This window comes from Procambarus clarkii, chromosome 62 (genome assembly GCF_040958095.1).
Source record: "Procambarus clarkii isolate CNS0578487 chromosome 62, FALCON_Pclarkii_2.0, whole genome shotgun sequence".
In the NCBI taxonomy this organism is placed as follows: domain Eukaryota; kingdom Metazoa; phylum Arthropoda; class Malacostraca; order Decapoda; family Cambaridae; genus Procambarus; species Procambarus clarkii.
This window is the reverse complement of record NC_091211.1, coordinates 8,242,362-8,264,564: the sequence shown is the minus strand read 5'-3', so window position 1 is coordinate 8,264,564 and position 22,203 is coordinate 8,242,362. Positions and strand designations below refer to the sequence as shown.

The 22,203-nt window shown below is 49.9% G+C and overlaps 1 protein-coding gene across 2 annotated transcripts; it reads left to right on the top strand.

Moving 5' to 3' along the window:
• The first annotated feature begins 4,763 nt into the window (after nt 1-4,763).
• Nucleotides 4,764-12,031, top strand: LOC138354258 (uncharacterized). Of its 2 annotated transcripts, XM_069308168.1 has the most exons (3): nt 4,764-5,254; nt 5,641-10,581; nt 10,968-12,031. In XM_069308168.1, exon 2 carries the CDS (start codon nt 6,874-6,876, stop codon nt 9,835-9,837), a length of 2,964 nt encoding a protein of 987 aa, XP_069164269.1. In that variant the 5' UTR covers nt 4,764-5,254; nt 5,641-6,873; the 3' UTR covers nt 9,838-10,581; nt 10,968-12,031. The 2 variants fall into 2 exon arrangements, with proteins under 2 accessions (XP_069164269.1, XP_069164270.1); XM_069308169.1 differs by lacking the exon at nt 4,764-5,254 and having other exon boundaries at nt 5,263-10,581.
• Nucleotides 12,032-22,203: the final 10,172 nt, after the last annotated feature.

Sequence of the window (22,203 nt, the reverse complement as noted above, 5' to 3'; positions counted from 1 at the left end):
AAAAATAACTAAATTCGGCAAAAATGTAATTATCACTGTTTAATGCTTTACGAACAGAATTACGTCCCTTGCGCGCACTAGAGAGTAATACTGACCCCAGAATATACACAAAACATGAAAATTCGAATTTTCGCCAAAAAGTCAGATTCTAGCCCAAGCTGGACTTAGAAAATTTTCCACCTACGTTTCTACTGAAAACAGAATTCTAAGTCTAAAAACACAAATTTACCGTCTTACTGGTAACAACTAGAAAATATCATCCGCATCGACTGGAGAATCCTAATGACGCCCAGAACATACACGTGACCCACGAATACAAATTAATTACAGTTAACGAGTTTCCGACATCGACTTAGCCGAAAACTTATCCCAAAATACTTAGAAATATTCCACGGACTCTATTAAGCATTTACAAGCAACTTACTATCCCTTAAACCCTTCACTTACTATAGTGACCGACATATAGCCCTAAGTCCAGAGGATTAACAACGCCTCTGACTTAGACTAATACAACAGGGAATAGCAAAACTTAACGTACGCACTTAGCCTAATATGCAAGAAAACGCTAAACACTTGGAAAATTTTTTTAACCGGGGATTGAATTTAGGGGAAAAAATTAATCTAGAACAACGCAAATAAACTGAAATTACTTTATAAATTTAAGTATACTTAATTCAAAAATGCACTCGACTTAATCTTATAATTGCTCCTACCGGCTCGCCGTACCACACCTAGCCTAGGGGCCACACCCTCTAGGTTCCAACAGAGCGACACGCAGCTTTCAGCAACAATTATGACTAGGGACGACTCAACCTCCACTAAGTGTGCGATCACTTAGTTGTTGAATCGCTGCTAGGTAGGTTACTAGTCCGTCCCTCGGAGGCCGCAACGCCCTTCACGGATTACGTTTTTCCTAGCGTTTTGGGTCGTCTAATAACGCCCTCGGACTATCTATTGGCGTCCCACAGATATATCCGCCCCCGACAGCCCTCAAGGAACTGCTGTTGAGAGTATGGTGGCTCCCAACACCTCTGAATTAATTGCAATGGGTCGAGTATGGTACCCAGTCCAATCAACTCGGAGCGGTCTCCTTTTCAATAAATCTAGTTTAACAGCCTAATCTTACTAACTAAACCTTAATCATATCAGCCCGCATGACCCAAGATTCGCCAATCCCCACTCAACCGCACTGTTGTGGGGCGCACTGCTAATCCTGGCCCGCGGCTGTCTCCTTAGCATCCGCGCACGTGTTCGAACGGCTAGACGCGTGAGCCTTTCAACAATTTCAAACAAAATTGTTGAAACCACCGCTGTGCACCATTGTAACACGGGTTAGGTTCCTCTCTCTCTTTTCTTCCTTCTACTCCCTCTACCCGTATTCTTACTTTTATTTCTAAACCAAGGGACTCCAAAACTTTTAACAAAGCCAACTCCACGCCACGTGGTCCTAAGACGATTGACCGACTTAGGATTCTACACCCAGTATGACGTGACCTAAGCTCTGAACAAAACCCTAGAGTCACCTCTGCTGCCACCACCAGACCAGTAATACAAGAGCAATGATCGAGGTCTGGATCGATCACGCTAATTAATCAACCTAAGGGGCTTGATCCCCACTATAAACGATGACCTTGAGTGTGGAATAAATTACACGGTAATGATAATTCCGATTCGATGTTAGAATCGGCGCCCAATGCAACTCTGCCTCGTGTGGACCACGTGACCAGGACAAGTATACACATAAAACACATGGAAATAATGAAATGCAAAATATTAACAAATTTAATTTATTAAAAGAAAAACTAAAACAAAATCTAAAAATGTTCACTCCCTATCACTTTAACACTCCCTACTTGACCTGAGTGGCAAATGAGACTATTTCTATACATAACCATAGCAACTATACCTCTATGTTTTCCAGCTAAGATGTTGGGCTGGTCTTGGGGAGAGGTAAGATGTTTGACCTCTCCCAGCTGCTCCCGTATTCACACTGATCTCTCTCTTGTCTGGTCTACCCCAGACTAGAACATTGTATTGTTCCGCATCGCTTACCCAGTTACTAGCAAGGTTTAAGTTATAACAATTAACCTCTGTTTGTACTGAATTGATCCAGACTGGTTGAATTATTTTACTTTAATTAAATTACAAACATCTAACGGCAGAGCTGTTCCCGATCACAAAAATGGTTATTAAAACTTTGAGAAATAGTAGACCTGTCAACCCCTGATGACCTATGACCGCCGGTCACTCCGCTTTAAAAGTTAGATCTGATTCGTGACGTCACTGATGGTGACTTAAACTCAATAATTAGAATACTCTTGATATTGTATCCAGTACTATTATACAATACAATTTTAATGCAAAATGAATAAAGGCTAATTTTCTCTAAATTACTGAATACTATAGGATGATTCATTATACGCAGTTATGAACAAAGCGTCGGTTATTTCCACCGCGAATTCCCCTGGGGGTCAGGTCACCATGCGGCTCAGCTTCCCATTCTCTTTTGTCGATAAACCACTCTGGATAATTCTTACAACAGCCTAGTTTGTTACAGAGTAAGTAGCATCACGGTGGGGTGTAAGTAGCATCACGGTGGGGAGTAAGTAGCACCGCGGTGGGGAGTAAGTAGCATCACGGTGGGGAGTAAGTAGCATCACGGTGGGGAGTAAGTAGCACCGCGGTGGGGAGTAAGTAGCACCGCGGTGGGGAGTAAGCAGCATCACGGTGGGGAGTAAGTAGTATCACGGTGGGGAGTAAGTTGCAGTACGGTGGGGAGTAAGTAGCACCGCGGTGGGGAGTAAGTAGCACCGCGGTGGGGAGTAAGTAGCATCACGGTGGGGAGTAAGTAGCATCACGGTGGGGAGTAAGTAGCATCACGGTGGGGAGTAAGTAGCATCACGGTGGGGAGTAAGTAGCATCACGGTGGGGAGTAAGTAGCATCACGGTGGGGAGTAAGTAGCATCACGGTGGGGAGTAAGTAGCATCACGGTGGGGAGTAAGTAGCATCACGGTGGGGAGTAAGTAGCACCGCGGTGGGGAGTAAGTAGCACCGCGGTGGGGAGTAAGTAGCATCACGGTGGGGAGTAACCCTCATTATTTGCTTAACTAGAAATTGTACAAACAACAACAATAATAATAATAATTATATGAAGTTTTATATGAAGTATGAGAGAGAAACACAGTTAATTATTTTTTTGCCAACTAGAAACTGTACAAACATAATAATAATAATAAAAATGATAATAATAATAATAATAATAATAATAATAATAATAATAATAATAATAATAATAATAATAATTATAGTAATAATAATAATAATAATGATAATAATAAGAAGAATAACAATTTTATATGGACCAACTATAAATTGTACAAACATAATAATAATAATAATAATAAGAAGAAGAATAAAAATTTTATATGGACCAACTATAAATTGTACAAACATAATAATAATAATAATAATAACTTAATTTCTACTCCGATGTTAAATGTTCCACAGGAAGATCAGCAGCACAATCTCTGAGATCAATTAGATGTACTGCTGTGCATGCGATCTCTTCTTTCTTCTTCTCTCCCTTTATTCTGTTCTTCATCTCGCAATGTGCTGCGGCCATTCCCTCACGAATCTTGTAAGTAATTACCCGGTGTACTGGGGGTAAAGGTTGGACTTGAATCCTTCACAGGACGCACCATTAAGATTTTAATCCTGGCCATGTTCAGCTTAGGCTCTAGCTTAATTATTTCAGGCAAATACTCTCTCTCTCACAATTGACAGCTGTAACTCTTCCATTACTGTCCACCCACCATCCCTAATCCATACGGGAAAACGATTCCGCTTTTATTAATAATTCAGAGAGAGAGAGAGAGTATATGATCCCTCATCTCTCTTCTCGCTCAATTAAAAATTGTTCCAAGAACTGCTGTAAAAAATTATACAATCTAGTTGAAGGAAAAACAAAAAAGTCTAAAATTTAGTCAGTGTGGGGAAACCACGCATTACCTTTGTTGTTGAAGAAGAAGAATAAGGACATAAATAATGGGAGAGAGATAGAGTACACAGAGTTGGTTAGCGTTCTGCGTGTACGGCGCCTGTCCAACCCACCTGGGAAGAGGGTGGCGGTGGCGGTGGACACAAACATAGTGGACGCGGTGAGGAGCGCTAACCGAAATGGCCGTATGATGCCTATACGTCCTATTACTACCTTACCTACTCAGTAGCAAGTCGACTCTGACCGGAGAAGGATGTGCCTTCCTTCGCTACTCTCTCTCTCTCTCTCTCTAACTGCCTCAAATACCTATCTGTTCTCTCTCTTCCTTTATGCTGCTAGTGTAAGATATAAATCCTCAGAGCTAAGCTCCTATCTCTCCCTATACACTTCACATTCCAACGCTAAATACATTATGACAAATATCATAGGGCGGGGCTTCAACCTTCTAGGAAAGCAGGGGAGGAGCTTGATGTTGATTGGACATCGCTCACATAGGAATGGAGGAAGGGCGAGGAGCCAATCACTTCTCCTTTTTCATACGGGTTTGGCCAACACTCATCTGCACACACACATTAGGCGGGATCCAAGAGTCAATGCTCGATCCTGCAGACACAACTAGGTGAGTACACACATACACATACACACACACACACACACACACACACACACACACACACACACACACACACACACACACACACACACACACACACACACACACACACACACACACACACACACACACACACACACACACACTGTTATGATCTCAGCCTGCAGGAGAAACGAGTCTCCCTTCTTGAGAGTTATTCAGCAAGCCTGACCTAACTAGAAGGTCTAGCAAATATTGAGGTGATAACCCATATGAAAATTGGCTTGTTGGATATGTAAAACAGTTTGAGATTATGGGCAATGCAGAAGAAAATAGATAAATGACTGGCTAGGAGATGTGGACATTTTGCTGGAGGCGTGAGGCTCGCTTCCGGAGGACCTTGACCTCACTTGAGTGCCAGACATCGCAGGGGGAAGCCGCGCTCCGTTTGAGCTCCCGTCAGAAGGGAACCCCTAGTGATATATCTCGAAGAGAAGAGAAGTGTGTAGACGTACCAGCTGTGGAATCGAGCTGGGAACGTTGTGGTCTCAAGTCCTGGTCGACGAGGAGATATTAAATCGCCCAGAAGCAATATTGTGTGCTGTGTGGAGCGCCCTGACCAGACGCCGTCAGAGGGAAAGCGCCCTCGACCAATTAATCTGTGGTAAGCACGATAAACGCCAGCTCATAGTGATTGTTTGTAGTTGGTCGTGTGCCCAGCGACAGTAGCAATGTTTATTTATAGGTTAGACATGTTTTAATAAGGCAGAAAGCCTGAAATAGTAGAGTGAAGAGGGAGGAGCACGGAGCGACGTCCGTCCCCTCTGAGCTCTGACCGACGACTGAGGGAGCCCGGCTCCGGATGGAGGAAGACCCTCCCAGTGAGTGAGGACCGCCGCAGGCGAGGTGGAGTATGGACCCGCCCAAAACGGGGGAGTCCACTCTCACTGTATGTAGAGAACAGATAGAGGTTTGAGGCAAGCATATTGTGTGGTTATTTTTGTTTATGTGTTAAGGGGAACATTTTATTGGAACGTCGATGGGTTGCAGGTTTGTCTTTGGGGAAGAAGTTGCTGAGAACTTCGAAGCCAGCAGATGAAGTAATTGATGAGACTCCAAAGGTAGTGGAGCAGAGGACCTCGAGCTGTGAGGAGAAGCAGCAGTGAAGAGGAGTGTCACGTGCTTCTGTAGAGGTGGTGTAGCAGCCAAGAGAGCTGTGGAAGAACCTAACAGAAGGGTGAAGCACCGTAGTTGCACAAGGAAACTTCATGATAGCAGCCTGGAGGAGCTGCAGAGGATCCTGGTAGTGAAGCCCGGAAGAACCTAAGGATATTAGGGTTGTGAACTTCCAGAGGTGGAAGGGGGAAGTTCTGGTGGATTACTTATAGGGAGTTGATAGTGTTTGGTTGTCAGTAGCGTGCAAGACGCAGTGAGAGGTGAGTGACTGTTGGCATCCTTATGTCAAGGAGTTTTTTTATACTGAAGTATCAATGAACATTTATACTGGTATATGTTATTGCATTCAAATGCTGATTTTCTATATATATATGTTATCTTGTTGATGGTGCAACAGTGTGTAGGCTTGACCAACTTGAGGAGGTTAATAGTATCAGGTGGTGAACCAGGAGATAGGATACCACTTGATAAGCTGATAATAGAGTTCTGATGGTATTGGAGTGCAACCTGATTGTGATATTATAGAGTATAGGATTCATTATTATTATATGTGTGTATGTACCGTGTATGTGCTTTGTTCAGTAAATGTGTCACAATTTGCTGGTGTTTGCCCTTGTCCTAGTGAGGCTTCCCAGGAGGTAGTAAAGAAGGAGAGAGGAAGAGAGAAAGAACCAAGAACCACTGCTGTGGACAGGGTAAAAGGTAATACTAGTAAGTCAAAAAGGGGATTGAGGAGATCATATCACCTAGGGAGAGAGTGGGGAGTCACAGCGGCTCGAGTGGGTGTGTGCACGTGACAACGAGGCTAAATGTTGGAGCCGCATCCCCTAAACGTGTGACGTTGAGCCCCTCTCCAAGAGCCAGAAGCGCCAAGGGTGATCTCCTAGTATAAGCACTCTACCGAGTTGTGGGTTGGGTTGTCCGTAGAGAAGGATCAACGAAGACAACACCAACCAACCCACAGTCTATAATAAATTGGGGGCCTGTCCGGGAGAGTGAACTGACACACCCACACCCTGTCCAAAAGTGGATTTGTACACCCCTGCTGAGATAAACTGTGTGACCGCAGGTGTATATTCTCTCTCTTGGGAAGACTCACAGGACAAGATGGATAAGGTGCAAGCGTTTGTGGAGTCGGGCAAGCCTGAGGATTTAGAAGGTTGCACGAGGGATCAATTGAAACAAATAGCAGAAAAATGTGGCATCAGGTTGAAAGCATCTAAAGTAGCTGGGATGAAGGATGAGATCCTGAGGCAGTTAAGAGCCAAAAATGAAGCGGCAGAACAAGGAGCCCAGAAAGGAGCTGAAAGTAGAAAGGAGGATGATGGGCAGGATGACGTGAGATCCCAGGGATCGAGTAGGAGCAGCAAGAGTAGCCGCAGTAGCAGGAGTAGCCGGAATAGGAGCTTGGAGAGATTCCAGTTAGAGCTCCAGATGCAGCGTGAGGACAAGGAGAGACAGTTCCAGCTGGAAAAGATGAAATTAGAACTCCAGATGAAAAATGAAGCCGAGAAGGAAAAAGAGAAAACCAGACTGGAAGTAGAAAAAGAGAAAACCAAACTGGAAGTAGAAAAAGAGAAAACCAGAGTAAGGGAACTGGAGTTGGAACAAGAGAAAGAAAAAGAGAAAGCAAGACTAGAGGTCGAAAAAGAAAAAGAGAGAACAAAACAAATGCAGATAGAAGCGAACAGAACCTTGGCTGAGCAAAGGATTGAACATGGGTTGCCAGAGAGCACCACCCAGGTATCACACCCACCAGATGTTAGGGTTAGGGAGAAGGACATTCCCTTGTTTGTGCCCGAAGAGGCAGAGAGCTTCTTCGAGCATTTTGAGAAAGTAGCCAGTATCAAGGAGTGGCCACAGGAGGAATGGGCCCAGCTGGTCCAGTTAAGATTGACCGGTGCAGCCAGGGAGGCATACACCCAATTGTCACTGGAAGAGTGCCAGGATTACGCCACAGTAAAGAGCAGCATATTGCGCTCGTTTCAGTTAACCCCAGAAGCTTATAGAAAGCGCTTCAGAGAGATGAGCAAAGTTGGAGCATGTACGTTTGCTGAGACAGCAAGAGATCTGGAAAGACGATTCCAGAAGTGGATTGAGGCTGCTGGAGTTGGATCTTACGCTGACCTGAAGCAACTGATGGTCATGGAAAAGTTCTTGGAGATGATGCATCCCGAAACAAAGTTCAAGATCCAAGAAGCAGGGATAATGGAGGTGAAAGATGCCGCAGATAGGGCGGATATGATTACTGAAGCATACAAGAGCTTGAGGGAGAACAGAGTGAGAAGCGAGGCGAGACGCAGCAATGGCAGATCCAATGGAGTCTGGGGAGGAAGAAATTATGAAAGACCCAGAAGAGTCTGGGGTGAGAAAAATTTTGATAAATGGGCAGATAAAAGTAAATACCCTAAAACTCAGAAGAGTAGGTCGCGCACTTCGTCTGAAAGTGAGGATGGAGGAGCTAAACGAGAAACTAATCGTGATCCAGGGAATCAAGAATCCAGTAAAGCTCCACAGAGTACGAGTAGTACGTCTGGCCCGAGGAACTCTCATGTGAGTGGACAAAGTCAGAGCCGCTTTGGTACATATAGAAGAGACTTTTCCCAGATGAGATGTTACAATTGTAACGGATTGGGTCACGTGATGCGAGATTGTCGGCAGGGCAAGAGAGTTGTGACCCTGGCCATGTGTGACCCCCGAGGTAAATATACTAATGTGTTCCGAGACAAACCACAGAGAGCGAACTTAGTGAACGAGAGGTATAGGCCGTTCATGAGCAAAGGTTGGATCAGTATAGGAGGCCAACCTGAGGTAGAAGTTGGTATCTTAAGAGATACCGGAGCTAATCAGAGCTTGATTGCGAGAAGCCTGATTGGGAATGATCGACGGTTAGCTGGCAGGAGTAAGATGAGAGTATATGGGTTATTGTCTGAGAGTGACATGCCCGTTTGTACTGTCCAGCTAAGGTCGGAATATGTGTCGGCAGAGGTGATGTTGGGAGTGTGCCCTGACATACCTGTTCCAGGAGTCCAAGTGATCCTGGGGAATGACTTGTGCGGGACAAAGGTGTTGCCGAGAGTCATGGCAGAGACTGTGCCAGAGGAGTGCCCAGAAGGCCACGGCACGTGTGGGACACCTGAGAGTGTGAACCTGACTGACATCCGAGGAGATGAGTCAGGAGACCGCCAAGCCATTGAAAACCCTGTCTCGGTAGTGATGAAAACAGAGGTGGCCGACAAGGAAGACGCTGAAGAAGATGAGACAGTGTCGATTCAGCCGGTAGAAGATATCGATGTAGATATAGCATGGCTGTTTGATGAAGGTCCAGCCCAGGAAAATGAAGTCTCGGTGAGGTCGAAAGTGAAGATGGCCCAGCCGAAGAAGAATACTGTGAAGGGAGTTGACCTGAAGAGAGCCCAGACTGCTGAAATTAAAAGTCGGAAGGTGAATGCAACTGTGCTGAGTAGGAATGAGGGAAGATGTGGACATGCTGAGGACGGGAGTAGAGCGTCACGTTGTCCACGAGCACAGAGGCATAGGGATAGTGCAGTTAAGTTGTTTGAGATGTCAAGAGTTGACATGTTCCACAGGAAACGTGAAGGAGAAATAATGAAGAAGAGTAATAGCCGAGAAAATGAAAGGAGAAGAGACAGTATGTGTGGCGAGGTGCTTACGAGCACACAAGGAGAGGTAAAGCGACATGTACAGGCGAGTGCTATTGGTTGTAGTACAGAGCTCGAAGAAACTTTTAGGGAACGAAGAAGAGTTGAAGGAGAAGAAATGGAGTGGTATAGAAGTGAAAAGTGGGGGAAGAGGATGATGATGCAAGCATGGAGGGATAGAAGAAAGCCGAGGACTCGATGGAAGTCAGACAGGATGAGATCTTGGATAAATGAGGAGACAAAAGGGAGGATCGTCAGTGAAGACGAGGAAGTGAAGTATGATGACAGGAGACGAAAGTATAACGGCAGTAGATGGAAGTATGAAGACGACAGAGGAGATACAGACAGTAGATGTCTGACTCTGGACGAGAAGAGAAGAAGACGAGGAAACGGAGGGTGGAGACAGTAAGTAGAGTGGACCAATGGAGTGCAGGCGTCCAAAGAGGACAGCCTAGCCAAGAGGCGCCAGAGAAGTCAAATCGTTTGTGAGAAGATCATATTTCTGGAGAGTTGTGAGCCAGATGTTGCAAGGTGCAACGAATTAATTGTAGACTCCTAAGAGAGTATATGGGGGGGAAGAACGAGACAGTGTGGTGGCGGATGTATTATCCTGAGCTTTGCCACTGGAATAACTCTCAAAAATAAGGGGAGGGGAGTGTTATGATCTCAGCCTGCAGGAGAAACGAGTCTCCCTTCTTGAGAGTTATTCAGCAAGCCTGACCTAACTAGAAGGTCTAGCAAATATTGAGGTGATAACCCATATGAAAATTGGCTTGTTGGATATGTAAAACAGTTTGAGATTATGGGCAATGCAGAAGAAAATAGATAAATGACTGGCTAGGAGATGTGGACATTTTGCTGGAGGCGTGAGGCTCGCTTCCGGAGGACCTTGACCTCACTTGAGTGCCAGACATCGCAGGGGGAAGCCGCGCTCCGTTTGAGCTCCCGTCAGAAGGGAACCCCTAGTGATATATCTCGAAGAGAAGAGAAGTGTGTAGACGTACCAGCTGTGGAATCGAGCTGGGAACGTTGTGGTCTCAAGTCCTGGTCGACGAGGAGATATTAAATCGCCCAGAAGCAATATTGTGTGCTGTGTGGAGCGCCCTGACCAGACGCCGTCAGAGGGAAAGCGCCCTCGACCAATTAATCTGTGGTAAGCACGATAAACGCCAGCTCATAGTGATTGTTTGTAGTTGGTCGTGTGCCCAGCGACAGTAGCAATGTTTATTTATAGGTTAGACATGTTTTAATAAGGCAGAAAGCCTGAAATAGTAGAGTGAAGAGGGAGGAGCACGGAGCGACGTCCGTCCCCTCTGAGCTCTGACCGACGACTGAGGGAGCCCGGCTCCGGATGGAGGAAGACCCTCCCAGTGAGTGAGGACCGCCGCAGGCGAGGTGGAGTATGGACCCGCCCAAAACGGGGGAGTCCACTCTCACTGTATGTAGAGAACAGATAGAGGTTTGAGGCAAGCATATTGTGTGGTTATTTTTGTTTATGTGTTAAGGGGAACATTTTATTGGAACGTCGATGGGTTGCAGGTTTGTCTTTGGGGAAGAAGTTGCTGAGAACTTCGAAGCCAGCAGATGAAGTAATTGATGAGACTCCAAAGGTAGTGGAGCAGAGGACCTCGAGCTGTGAGGAGAAGCAGCAGTGAAGAGGAGTGTCACGTGCTTCTGTAGAGGTGGTGTAGCAGCCAAGAGAGCTGTGGAAGAACCTAACAGAAGGGTGAAGCACCGTAGTTGCACAAGGAAACTTCATGATAGCAGCCTGGAGGAGCTGCAGAGGATCCTGGTAGTGAAGCCCGGAAGAACCTAAGGATATTAGGGTTGTGAACTTCCAGAGGTGGAAGGGGGAAGTTCTGGTGGATTACTTATAGGGAGTTGATAGTGTTTGGTTGTCAGTAGCGTGCAAGACGCAGTGAGAGGTGAGTGACTGTTGGCATCCTTATGTCAAGGAGTTTTTTTATACTGAAGTATCAATGAACATTTATACTGGTATATGTTATTGCATTCAAATGCTGATTTTCTATATATATATGTTATCTTGTTGATGGTGCAACAGTGTGTAGGCTTGACCAACTTGAGGAGGTTAATAGTATCAGGTGGTGAACCAGGAGATAGGATACCACTTGATAAGCTGATAATAGAGTTCTGATGGTATTGGAGTGCAACCTGATTGTGATATTATAGAGTATAGGATTCATTATTATTATATGTGTGTATGTACCGTGTATGTGCTTTGTTCAGTAAATGTGTCACAATTTGCTGGTGTTTGCCCTTGTCCTAGTGAGGCTTCCCAGGAGGTAGTAAAGAAGGAGAGAGGAAGAGAGAAAGAACCAAGAACCACTGCTGTGGACAGGGTAAAAGGTAATACTAGTAAGTCAAAAAGGGGATTGAGGAGATCATATCACCTAGGGAGAGAGTGGGGAGTCACAGCGGCTCGAGTGGGTGTGTGCACGTGACAACGAGGCTAAATGTTGGAGCCGCATCCCCTAAACGTGTGACGTTGAGCCCCTCTCCAAGAGCCAGAAGCGCCAAGGGTGATCTCCTAGTATAAGCACTCTACCGAGTTGTGGGTTGGGTTGTCCGTAGAGAAGGATCAACGAAGACAACACCAACCAACCCACAGTCTATAATAACACACACACAAGGGGCCTCGTAGCCTGGTGGATAGCGCGCAGGACTCGTAATTCTGTGGCGCGGGTTCGATTCCCGCACGAGGCAGAAACAAATGGGCAAAGTTTCTTTCACCCTAAGTGCCCCTGTTACCTAGCAGTAAATAGGTACCTGGGAGTTAGTCAGCTGTCACGGGCTGCTTCCTGGGGTGTATGTGTGTGTGGTGTGGAAAAAAAAAAAAAGTAGTTAGTAAACAGTTGATTGACAGTTGAGAGGCGGGCCGAAAGAGCAAAGCTCAACCCCCGTAAAAACACAACTAGTAAACACACACACACACACACACACACACACACACACGCGCGCGCGCGCTCATCAAGGATGCAACAAGAATGAGAGGAGAGGATGAACCAGCAATGCTTGATCTGATATTTACCCTAAATGAGTGGGATATAAGGGAAGTCAAGATGGAAGCGCCCTTGGGAATGAGTGATCACAGTGTATTGAACTTTGAGTACCTGGTAGAGCTAGGAATTACCCCCCCCCAAAAAAGAACTAGGAAACAAAAGGCTGGCATACCGAAAGGGAAACTATGAGGAGATGAGAAGCTTCCTAAGGGAAATACCTTGGGACACAGACCTCAGAGCTAAGTCTGTACAAGATATGATGGACTATGTCACCCAAAAGTGTCAGGAGGCAGTAAGCAGATACATCCCGGCCCAAAAGGAAAAATCCGAGAAGCAAAAGAAGAATCCATGGTATAATAGGGCATGTATGGAAGCAAAGGTACTGAACAAAAGGGCGTGGAGGAACTTCCGGAATAACAGAACACCAGAAAGCAGAGAGAGATACCAGAGAACCAGGAATGAGTAAGTCAGGGTAAGAAGAGAAGCAGAGAAAAGTTATGAAAATGATATAGCAAACAAAGCCAAGACCGAACCAAAGCTACTCCACAGTCACATCAGAAGGAAAACAACAGTGAAAGAACAGGTAGTGAAACTTAGAACAGGCGAGGACAGGTATACAGAGAATGACAAAGAGGTGTGTGATGAACTCAACAAGAGGTTCCAAGAGGTCTTCACAACAGAACAAGGTGAGGTCACTGTGCTAGGAGAAAGGGAAGTAAACTAGGCGGCCTTGGAAGAGTTTGAAATTACGAGAGAGGAGGTCAAGAGACACCTGCTGGCCCTGGATGCTAGAAAGGCTGTTGGTCCAGACTGGATCTCGCCATGGGGTACTGAAAGAGTGTGCAGAGGCACTTTGCTTGCCACTCTCCATAGTGTATAGTAGGTCACTGGAGACGGGAGACCTACCAGAAATATGGAAGACGGCGAATGTGGTCCCAATATACAAAAAGGGCACTGAACTACAGGCCGGTGTCCTTAACTTGTATACCATGCAAGGTGATGGAGAAGATCGTGAGAAAAAACCTGGTAGCACATCTGGAGAGAATGGACTTCGTGACAAATCGACAACATGGGTTCAGGGAGGGTAAATCTTTCCTGACAGGCTTAATAGAATTCTATGACCAGGTAACACAGATTAAGCAAGAAAGAGAGGGCTGGGCGGACTGCATTTTCTTGGATTGTCGGAAAGCCTCTGACACAGTACCACATAAGAGGCTGGTACATAAGCTGGAGAGACAGGCAGGTGTAGCTGGTAAGGTGCTCCAGTGGATAAGGGAGTACCTAAGCAATAGGAAGCAGAGAGTTACGGTGAGGGGTGAGACCTCCGATTGGCGTGAAGTAACCTGTGGAGTCCCACAGGGCTCTGTACTCGGTCCTATCTTGTTTCTGATATATGTAAATGATCTCCCGGAGGGTATAGATTCATTCTCTCAATGTTTGCGGACGATGCCAAAATTATGAGAAGGATTAAGACAGAAGAGGACTGTTTGAGGCTTCAAGAAGATCTAGACAAACTGCAGGAATGGTCGAACAAGTGGTTGTTAGAGTTTAACTCAACCAAATGTAATATAATGAAGATAGGTGCAGGGAGCAGGAGGCCAAATACAAGGTATTATCTGGGAGAGGAAATTCTTCAGGAGTCAGAGAAAGAAAAAGACTTGGGAGTTGATATCACGCCAGACCTGTCTCCTACAGAAGAGTTAGGGGGGACATGATCACCACATTCAAGATTCTCAAGGGAATTGATAGGGTAGATAAAGACAGGCTATTTAACACAAGGGGCACACGCACAAGGGGACACAGGTGGAAACTGAGCGCCCAAATGAGCCACAGAGATATTAGAAAGAACTTTTTTAGTGTCAGAGTGGTTGACAAATGGAATGCATTAGGAAGTGATGTGGTGGAGGCTGACTCCATACACAGTTTCAAGTGTAGATATGATAGAGCCCAATAGGCTCAGCCCAGCAAACAATTTTAGGTTGCCACAACATATCTGGAAAGTATTTGAAAGTATTGGAAACGTTTGTTTTATCGTATCAGATACGATATTGTGTGTGGACTTAAATAGGTTTCCAAAACTTATAACCAAGACATATGTATCTAACACTAATTTGAGATGTTGTGGCAACTTTACACTCCTAACATGAGTCATTCATAATCCATTCATATACCAATATGAATCTCTTATGAAAGGAATGAGCCAATAATCTGAACCCTTTTCACTTCTTTGTGTTTAAAGTTAAATTTCTTGAAATTAAATTATATTTTATATTATATTATTTTTATTATATTTTATATTATATTATTATTTTCAATTTAAATATTAAAACCAATTGAAGGGTAAAAAAAATCTAATAATTTATATTTCTTTTATTATTTACTAACAATTATAATTATTTACTAACGGAGAGAGGGGAGGCTGTACGGCGGAGAGTGGCGGCTGTGGCGGACAGTGGCGGCGGTGGCGGATAGTGGCGGCGGGCGGACAGTGGCGGCGGGCGGACAGTGGCGGCGGCGGGCGGACAGTGGCGGCGGGCGGACAGTGGCGGCGGTGGCGGATAGTGGCGGCGGGCGGACAGTGGCGGCGGTGGCGGATAGTGGCGGCGGCGGACAGTGGCGGCGGTGGCGGATAGTGGCGGCTGTGGCGGATAGTGGCGGCGGGCGGACCGTGGCGGCTTTGGCGGCGGTGGTGGACAGTGGCGGCGGCGGTGGTGGACAGTGGCGGCGGGCGGACAGTGGCGGCGGCGGGCGGACAGTGGCGGCGGCGGGCGGACAGTGGCGGCGGCGGGCGGACAGTGGCGGCGGCGGGCGGACAGTGGTGGCGGCGGGCGGACAGTGGTGGCGGCGGGCGTACAGTGGAGGCGGCGGGCGGACAGTGGTGGCGGCGGGCGGACAGTGGTGGCGGCGGGCGGACAGTGGTGGCGGCGGGCGGACAGTGGTGGCGGCGGGCGGACAGTGGTGGCGGCGGGCGGACAGTGGTGGCGGCGGGCGGACAGTGGTGGCGGCGGCAGACAGTGGTGGCGGTGGCAGACAGTGGTGGCGGTGGCAGACAGTGGTGGCGGTGGCGGACAGTGGTGGCGGTGGCGGATAGTGGAAGCGGGCGGACAGTGGCGGCGGTGGCGGATAGTGGCGGCGGGCGGACAGTGGCGTCGGGCGGACAGTGGCGGCGGTGGCGGATAGTGGCGGCGGGCGGACAGTGGCGGCGGGCGGACAGTGGCGGCGGGCGGACAGTGGTGGCTGTGGCGGATAGTGGCGGCGGGCGGACCGTGGCGGCTTTGGCGGCGGTGGTGGACAGTGGCGGCGGGCGGACAGTGGCGGCGGCGGGCGGACAGTGGCGGCGGCGGGCGGACAGTGGCGGCGGCGGGCGGACAGTGGCGGCGGCGGGCGGACAGTGGCGGCGGCGGGCGAACAGTGGCGGCGGCGGGCGGACAGTGGAGGCGGCGGGCGGACAGTGGTGGCGGCGGGCGGACAGTGGTGGCGGTGGGCGGACAGTGGTGGCGGCGGGCGGACAGTGGTGGCGGTGGCAGGCAGTGGTGGCGGTGGCGGACAGTGGCGGCGGTGGCGGACAGTGACGGCGGTGGCGGACAGTGGCGGCGGTGGCGGACAGTGGCGTCGATGGCGGACACTGGCGGCTGTGTCTGGCGGTGGTGGCGTCTGTGATGAGTGGTGGCGGCTGGCGGTGGTGGGTGGTGGCGGCGGTGGTGGTGGGTGGTGGTGGCGGCGGCGGCTGGTGGTGGTGGGTGGTGGCGGGCGGTGGCGGGCGGTGGCGGGCGGTGGCGGGCGGTGGCGGGCGGCGGCGGCTGTGGTGGGTGGTGACGATCGGCGGTGGGGGGGGCTGGTGGCGGCTGGCGGTGGGTGGTGGCGGCTGGCGGTGGGTGGTGGCGGGTGGTGGTGGGTGGTGGCGGGTGGCGGCTGGTGGTGGGTGGCGGCGGCGGTGATGGGTGGTGGCGCCGGCGGTGGTGGTGGGTGGTGGCGGCGGCGGCGGTGATGGGTGGTGGCGGCGGCGGTGGTGGTGGGTGGTGGTGGCGGCGGCGGTGATGGGTGGTGGCGGCGGTGGTGGTGGTGGGTGGTGGTGGCGGCGGCGGCTGGTGGTGGTGGGTGGTGGCGGCGGCGGGTGGCGGTGGTGGGTGGCTGGTGGCGGGTGGTGAGTGGCGGTGGTGGGTGGCGGTGGCTGGTGGCGGGTGGCGGCTGGTGGTGGGTGGTGGCGGCTGGTGGCGGCGGGTGGTGAGTGGCGGTGGCTGGTTGCGGGTGGTGGCTGGTTGCGGGTGGCGGCTGGTGGCGGGTGGTGGCGGGTGGCGGCTGGTGGTGGGTGGTGCCGGCTGGTGGTGGGTGGTGGCGGCTGGTGGTGGGTGGCGGGTGGCGGCGGGTGGTGGCGGCGGGTGGTGAGTGGCGGTGGTGGGTGGCGGTGGCTGGTGGCGGGTGGCGGCTGGTGGTGGGTGGTGGCGGGTGGCGGCTGGTGGTGGGTGGTGGCGGCGGCGGCGGTGATGGGTGGTGGCGGCGGCGGTGGTGGTGGGTGGTGGTGGCGGCGGCGGTGATGGGTGGTGGCGGCGGCGGTGGTGGTGGGTGGTGGTGGCGGCGGCGGTGGTGGGTGGTGGTGGCGGCGGCGGCTGGTGGTGGTGGTGGTGGTGGTGGGTGGTGGCGGCGGGTGGCGGTGGTGGGTGGCGGTGGCGGGTGGCGGTGGTGGGTGGCGGTGGCTGGTGGCGGCTGGTGGTGGGTGGTGGCGGCGGGTGGTGAGTGGCGGTGGTGGGTGGCGGTGGCTGGTGGCGGCTGGTGGCGGGTGGTGGCGGGTGGCGGCTGGTGGTGGGTGGTGGCGGCTGGTGGTGGCGGGTGGCGGCTGGTGGTAGGTGGTGGCGGGTGGCGGGTGGTGGTGGGTGGTGGCGGGTGGCGGCTGGTGGTGGCGGGTAGCGGCTGGTGGTGGGTGGTGGCGGCGGCGGCGGTGATGGGTGGTGGCGGCGGCGGCGGTGGTGGGTGGTGGCGGCGGCGGCGGTGATGGGTGGTGGCGGCGGCGGCGGTGGTGGGTGGTGGTGGCGGCGGCGGTGATGGGTGGTGGCGGCGGTGGTGGTGGGTGGTGGTGGTGGTGCCGGCGGCGGCTGGTGGTGGTGGGTGGTGGTGGTGGGTGGTGGCGGCGCGTGGCGGTGGTGGGTGGCGGTGGCTGGTGGCGGCTGGTGGTGGGTGGTGGCGGCGGGTGGTGAGTGGCGGTGGGGGTGGCGGTGGCTGGTGGCGGGTGGCGGGTGGTGGCGGGTGGTGGCGGGTGGTGGCGGGTGGCGGCTGGTGGTGGGTGGTGGCGGCTGGTGGTGGGTGGTGGCGGGTGGCGGCTGGTGGTGGGGGGCGGGTGGCGGCGGCGGGTGGTGGGTGGTGGCGGCGGGTGGTGAGTGGCGGTGGTGGGTGGCGGTGGCTGGTGGCGGGTGGCGGGTGGCGGCTGGTGGTGGGTGGTGGCGGGTGGCGGCTGGTGGTGGGTGGTGGCGGGTGGCGGCTGGTGGTGGGTGGTGGCGGGTGGCGGCTGGTGGTGGGTGGTGGCGGGTGGCGGCTGGTGGTAGGTGGTGGCGGGTGGCGGCTGGTGGTGGGTGGTGGCGGGTGGCGGCTGGTGGTGGGTGGTGGCGGGTGGCGGCTGGTGGTGGGTGGTGGCGGGTGGCGGCTGGTGGTGGGTGGCGGGTGGCGGCGGGTGGCGGCTGGTGGTGGGTGGCGGGTGGCGGCGGGTGGCGGCGGGTGGTGGGTGGCGGGTGGCGGCGGGTGGCGGCTGGTGGTGGGTGGTGGCGGGTGGCGGCTGGTGGTGGGTAGCGGCTGGTGGCGGCTGGTGGTGGGTGGCGGCTGGTGGTGGGTGGTGGCGGGTGGCGGCTGGTGGTGGGTGGCGGGTGGCGGCTGGTGGTGGGTGGCGGGTGGCGGCGGGTGGCGGCGGGTGGTGGGTGGCGGGTGGCGGCGGGTGGCGGCTGGTGGTGGGTGGTGGCGGGTGGCGGCTGGTGGTGGGTGGCGGCTGGTGGCGGCTGGTGGTGGGTGGCGGCTGGTGGTGGGTGGTGGCGGGTGGCGGCTGGTGGTGGGCGGCGGGTGGTGGGTGGCGGGTGGCGGCGGGTGGCGGCTGGTGGCGGGTGGCGGCGGGTGGCGGCTGGTGGTGGGTGGCGGCTGGTGGTGGGTGGTGGCTGGTGGTGGGTGGTGGCTGGTGGTGGTTGGCGGCTGGTGGTGGGTGGTGGCGGGTGGCGGCTGGTGGCGGCTGGTGGCGGCTGGTGGTGGGTGGTGGCGAGTGGCGGCTGGTGGCGGCTGGTGGCGGCTGGTGGTGGGTGGCGGGTGGCGGCTGGTGGTGGGCGGCGGGTGGCGGCTGGTGGCGGCCAGCTGGGACACACCCTTCACCACTGAAGGTCTGAGAACAACTAACCATATGTCTCTCTCACCCACCAGCCCAGTGTTTCCAGCTCGCGCTCTCAAAATGTTTCCTTCAAAGATTGTATATTATCTTTGAACAACAAGTTTGATTATCAAGGAAATATTGCATATATTATTGTCACATTAATACTGTGCAATATCTTATTACATTCCTGCTAAATAATTATAATTTGAAACAGGACAAAAAATCCAACATATATATAAAAACCAACATTAGAGATCACGAGGCCTAGGCCTCGCCTGTGACCACACATCCTGCCTCCCTGGCCTGCTACTCTCTCACACCTCACACTCTTAACTCTCTCATAATCACTCTCACTCTCTTACTCTGTCACTCTTACTCTGTCACTCTTACTCTGTCACTCTTACTCTCTGTCACTCTTACTCTCTGTCACTCTTACTCTCTGTCACTCTTACTCTGTCACTCTTACTCTGTCACTCTTACACTCTGTCACTCTTACTCTGTCACTCTTACTCTCTGTCACTCTTACTCTCTGTCACTCTTACTCTCTGTCACTCTTACTCTCTGTCACTCTTACTCTCTGTCACTCTTACTCTCTGTCACTCTTACTCTCTGTCACTCTTACTCTCTGTCACTCTTACTCTCTGTCACTCTTACACTGTCATTCTTACTCACTCTCAGTCACCCTTACCCATTCATACTCACTCTCTCTCTTACTCTCATACTCTTACTCTCAATTACTCTTACTCTCAATTACTCTTACTCTCAATCACTCTTACTCCCAATCACTCCTACTCCCAATCACTCCTACTCTCAATCACTCTTATTCTCATTCTTACTCTTACTCTCACTCTTACTCTTACTCCCAATCACTCTTACTCCCAATCACTCTTACTCTCAATCACTCTTACTCTCAATCACTCTTACTCTCATTCTTACTCTTACTCCTACTCCCAATCACTCTTACTCTCAATCACTCTTATTCTCATTCTTACTCTTACTCTCACTCTTACTCCCAATCACTCTTACTCCCAATCACTCTTACTCTCAATCACTCCTACTCTCAATCACTCTTACTCTCATTCTTACTCTTACTCACTCTTACTCTCAATCACTCTTATTCTCATTCTTACTCCTACTCCCAATCACTCTTACTCTCAATCACTCTTACTCCCAATCACTCTTACTCTCAATCACTCTTACTCTCAATCACTCTTACTCTCAATCACTCTTACTCTCAATCACTCTTACTCTCATTCTTACTCTTACTCTCAATCACTCTTATTCTCATTCTTACTCCTACTCCCAATCACTCTTACTCCCAATCACTCTTACTCTCAATCACTCTTACTCCCAATCACTCTTACTCTCAATCACTCTTACTCTCAATCACTTTTACTCTCAATCACTCTTACTCTCAATCACTCTTACTCTCACTAACTCTCAATCACTCTTACTCTCACTCTAACTCTCAATCACTCTTACGCACTATTACTCACTCTTTCTCTCAGTCATCCTTACTCACTCTCATACTCACTCTTACTCTCTGTCACTCTTACTCTCTGTCACTCTTACTCTGTCACTCTTACTCTCTGTCACTCTTACTCTCTGTCACTCTTACTCTCTGTCACTCTTACTCTCTGTCACTCTTACTCTCTATCACTCTTACTCTGTCATTCTTACTCTGTCACTCTTACTCACTCTCAGTCACCCTTACCCATTCATACTCACTCTCTCACTCTTACTCTCATACTCTTACTCTCAATTACTCTTACTCTCAATCACTCTTACTCCCAATCACTCCTACTCCCAATCACTCCTACTCTCAATCACTCCTACTCTCATTCTTACTCTTACTCTTACTCCCAATCACTCGTACTCTCAATCACTCTTATTCTCATTCTTACTCTCACTCTTACTCCCAATCACTCTTACTCCCAATCACTCTTACTCTCAATCACTCTTACTCTCAATCACTCTTACTCTCAATCACTCATACTCTCAATCACTCTTACTCTCATTCTTACTCTTACTCACTCTTACTCTCAATCACTCTTATTCTCATTCTTACTCCTACTCTCACTCTAACTCCTACTCCCAATCACTCTTACTCCCAATCACTCTTACTCCCATTCACTCTTACTCTCAATCACTCTTACTCTCAATCACTCTTACTCTCAATCACTCTTACTCTCACTAACTCTCAATCACTCTTACTCTCACTCTAACTCTCAATCACTCTTACTCTCATACTCACCCTTACTCTCAATCACTTTACTCTCACTCTTACTCATTCTGTCACCCTTACTCTCACTCTTACTCACTCTGTCACTCTTACTCACTCTCAGTCACTCTTACACACTCTCTGGCACTCTCACTCACCTTCAGTCACTCTTACTCACTCTTACCCACTCTCGCTCACTCTTACTCACTCTAGTTAATAAGAACACGCCAATATAAGACAACAAAACGTTTTCAGATTCTTTCTCACCACTTTCCAGCAACTTTTATAATTTATATAAATTACCTTAGGGAATAATACATAAATTATATATTTAAACATGATATTAGTGTTTAGTGGAATGCATAAGGAGTCAAATTGTGTTAAAAAGAGCGATTTTTAGAAAATTTGGAAAACTACTTTTTTCTGTTCATATTATAACTAAATGGATTTTAAAGGTTTCACTCAGCCAATATATATCATTCACAATTTATTAATGAATTTTACAAAAAAAACACCATAAATTTTATATTTAAACATGTAAAAACTATTTGTTTTACATTTGGAAGAAAATAATTGTAGAAAAACAATTTATAATTAAACCTTTGTGTTTGGATTTTTTGAGTAAAAGTTTCTCAAAGGCTCTCCTGCACCATTCTCAATGCAAATCATTCCCACACCTATGGGAAGAGATAGGCGAACGTTGTGTAGATGATTTGTGTTTGCTGGGAGGAATCTGTACACCTGTTGATTGACGGTTGAGAGGCGGGACCAAAGAGCCAGAGTTCAACCCCCCGCAAGCACAACTAGGTGAGTACAACTAGGTGAGTACACACACACACACACATGTTCACACTCTCCTTTCCCATACTGGATTGTCATTCACTCTTCCTATTGTAACAAAACATGTACTCTTTTCTTACTCTCTCTATCACATTTACATATATCTTTCAACTCATACACCTGTAATCCCCTTGGGAATCTCCGCCAGCAGACTTTACGATTATGGTTCTTGAAGGAAAAAAGAACTAGACAAATCCTCATCTGCTACGTAACATTGCACAGATGCATTTAGAAGCAAACTTGGCATCCGACAGTTTCACTTACCTCACAGATGGATCAGTAGACCAGCAGGGACAAGAAACCGGAGCTGCATTTAAAGCAGGAAACTCTGTAAATAGTTGAAGACTTTCAAAT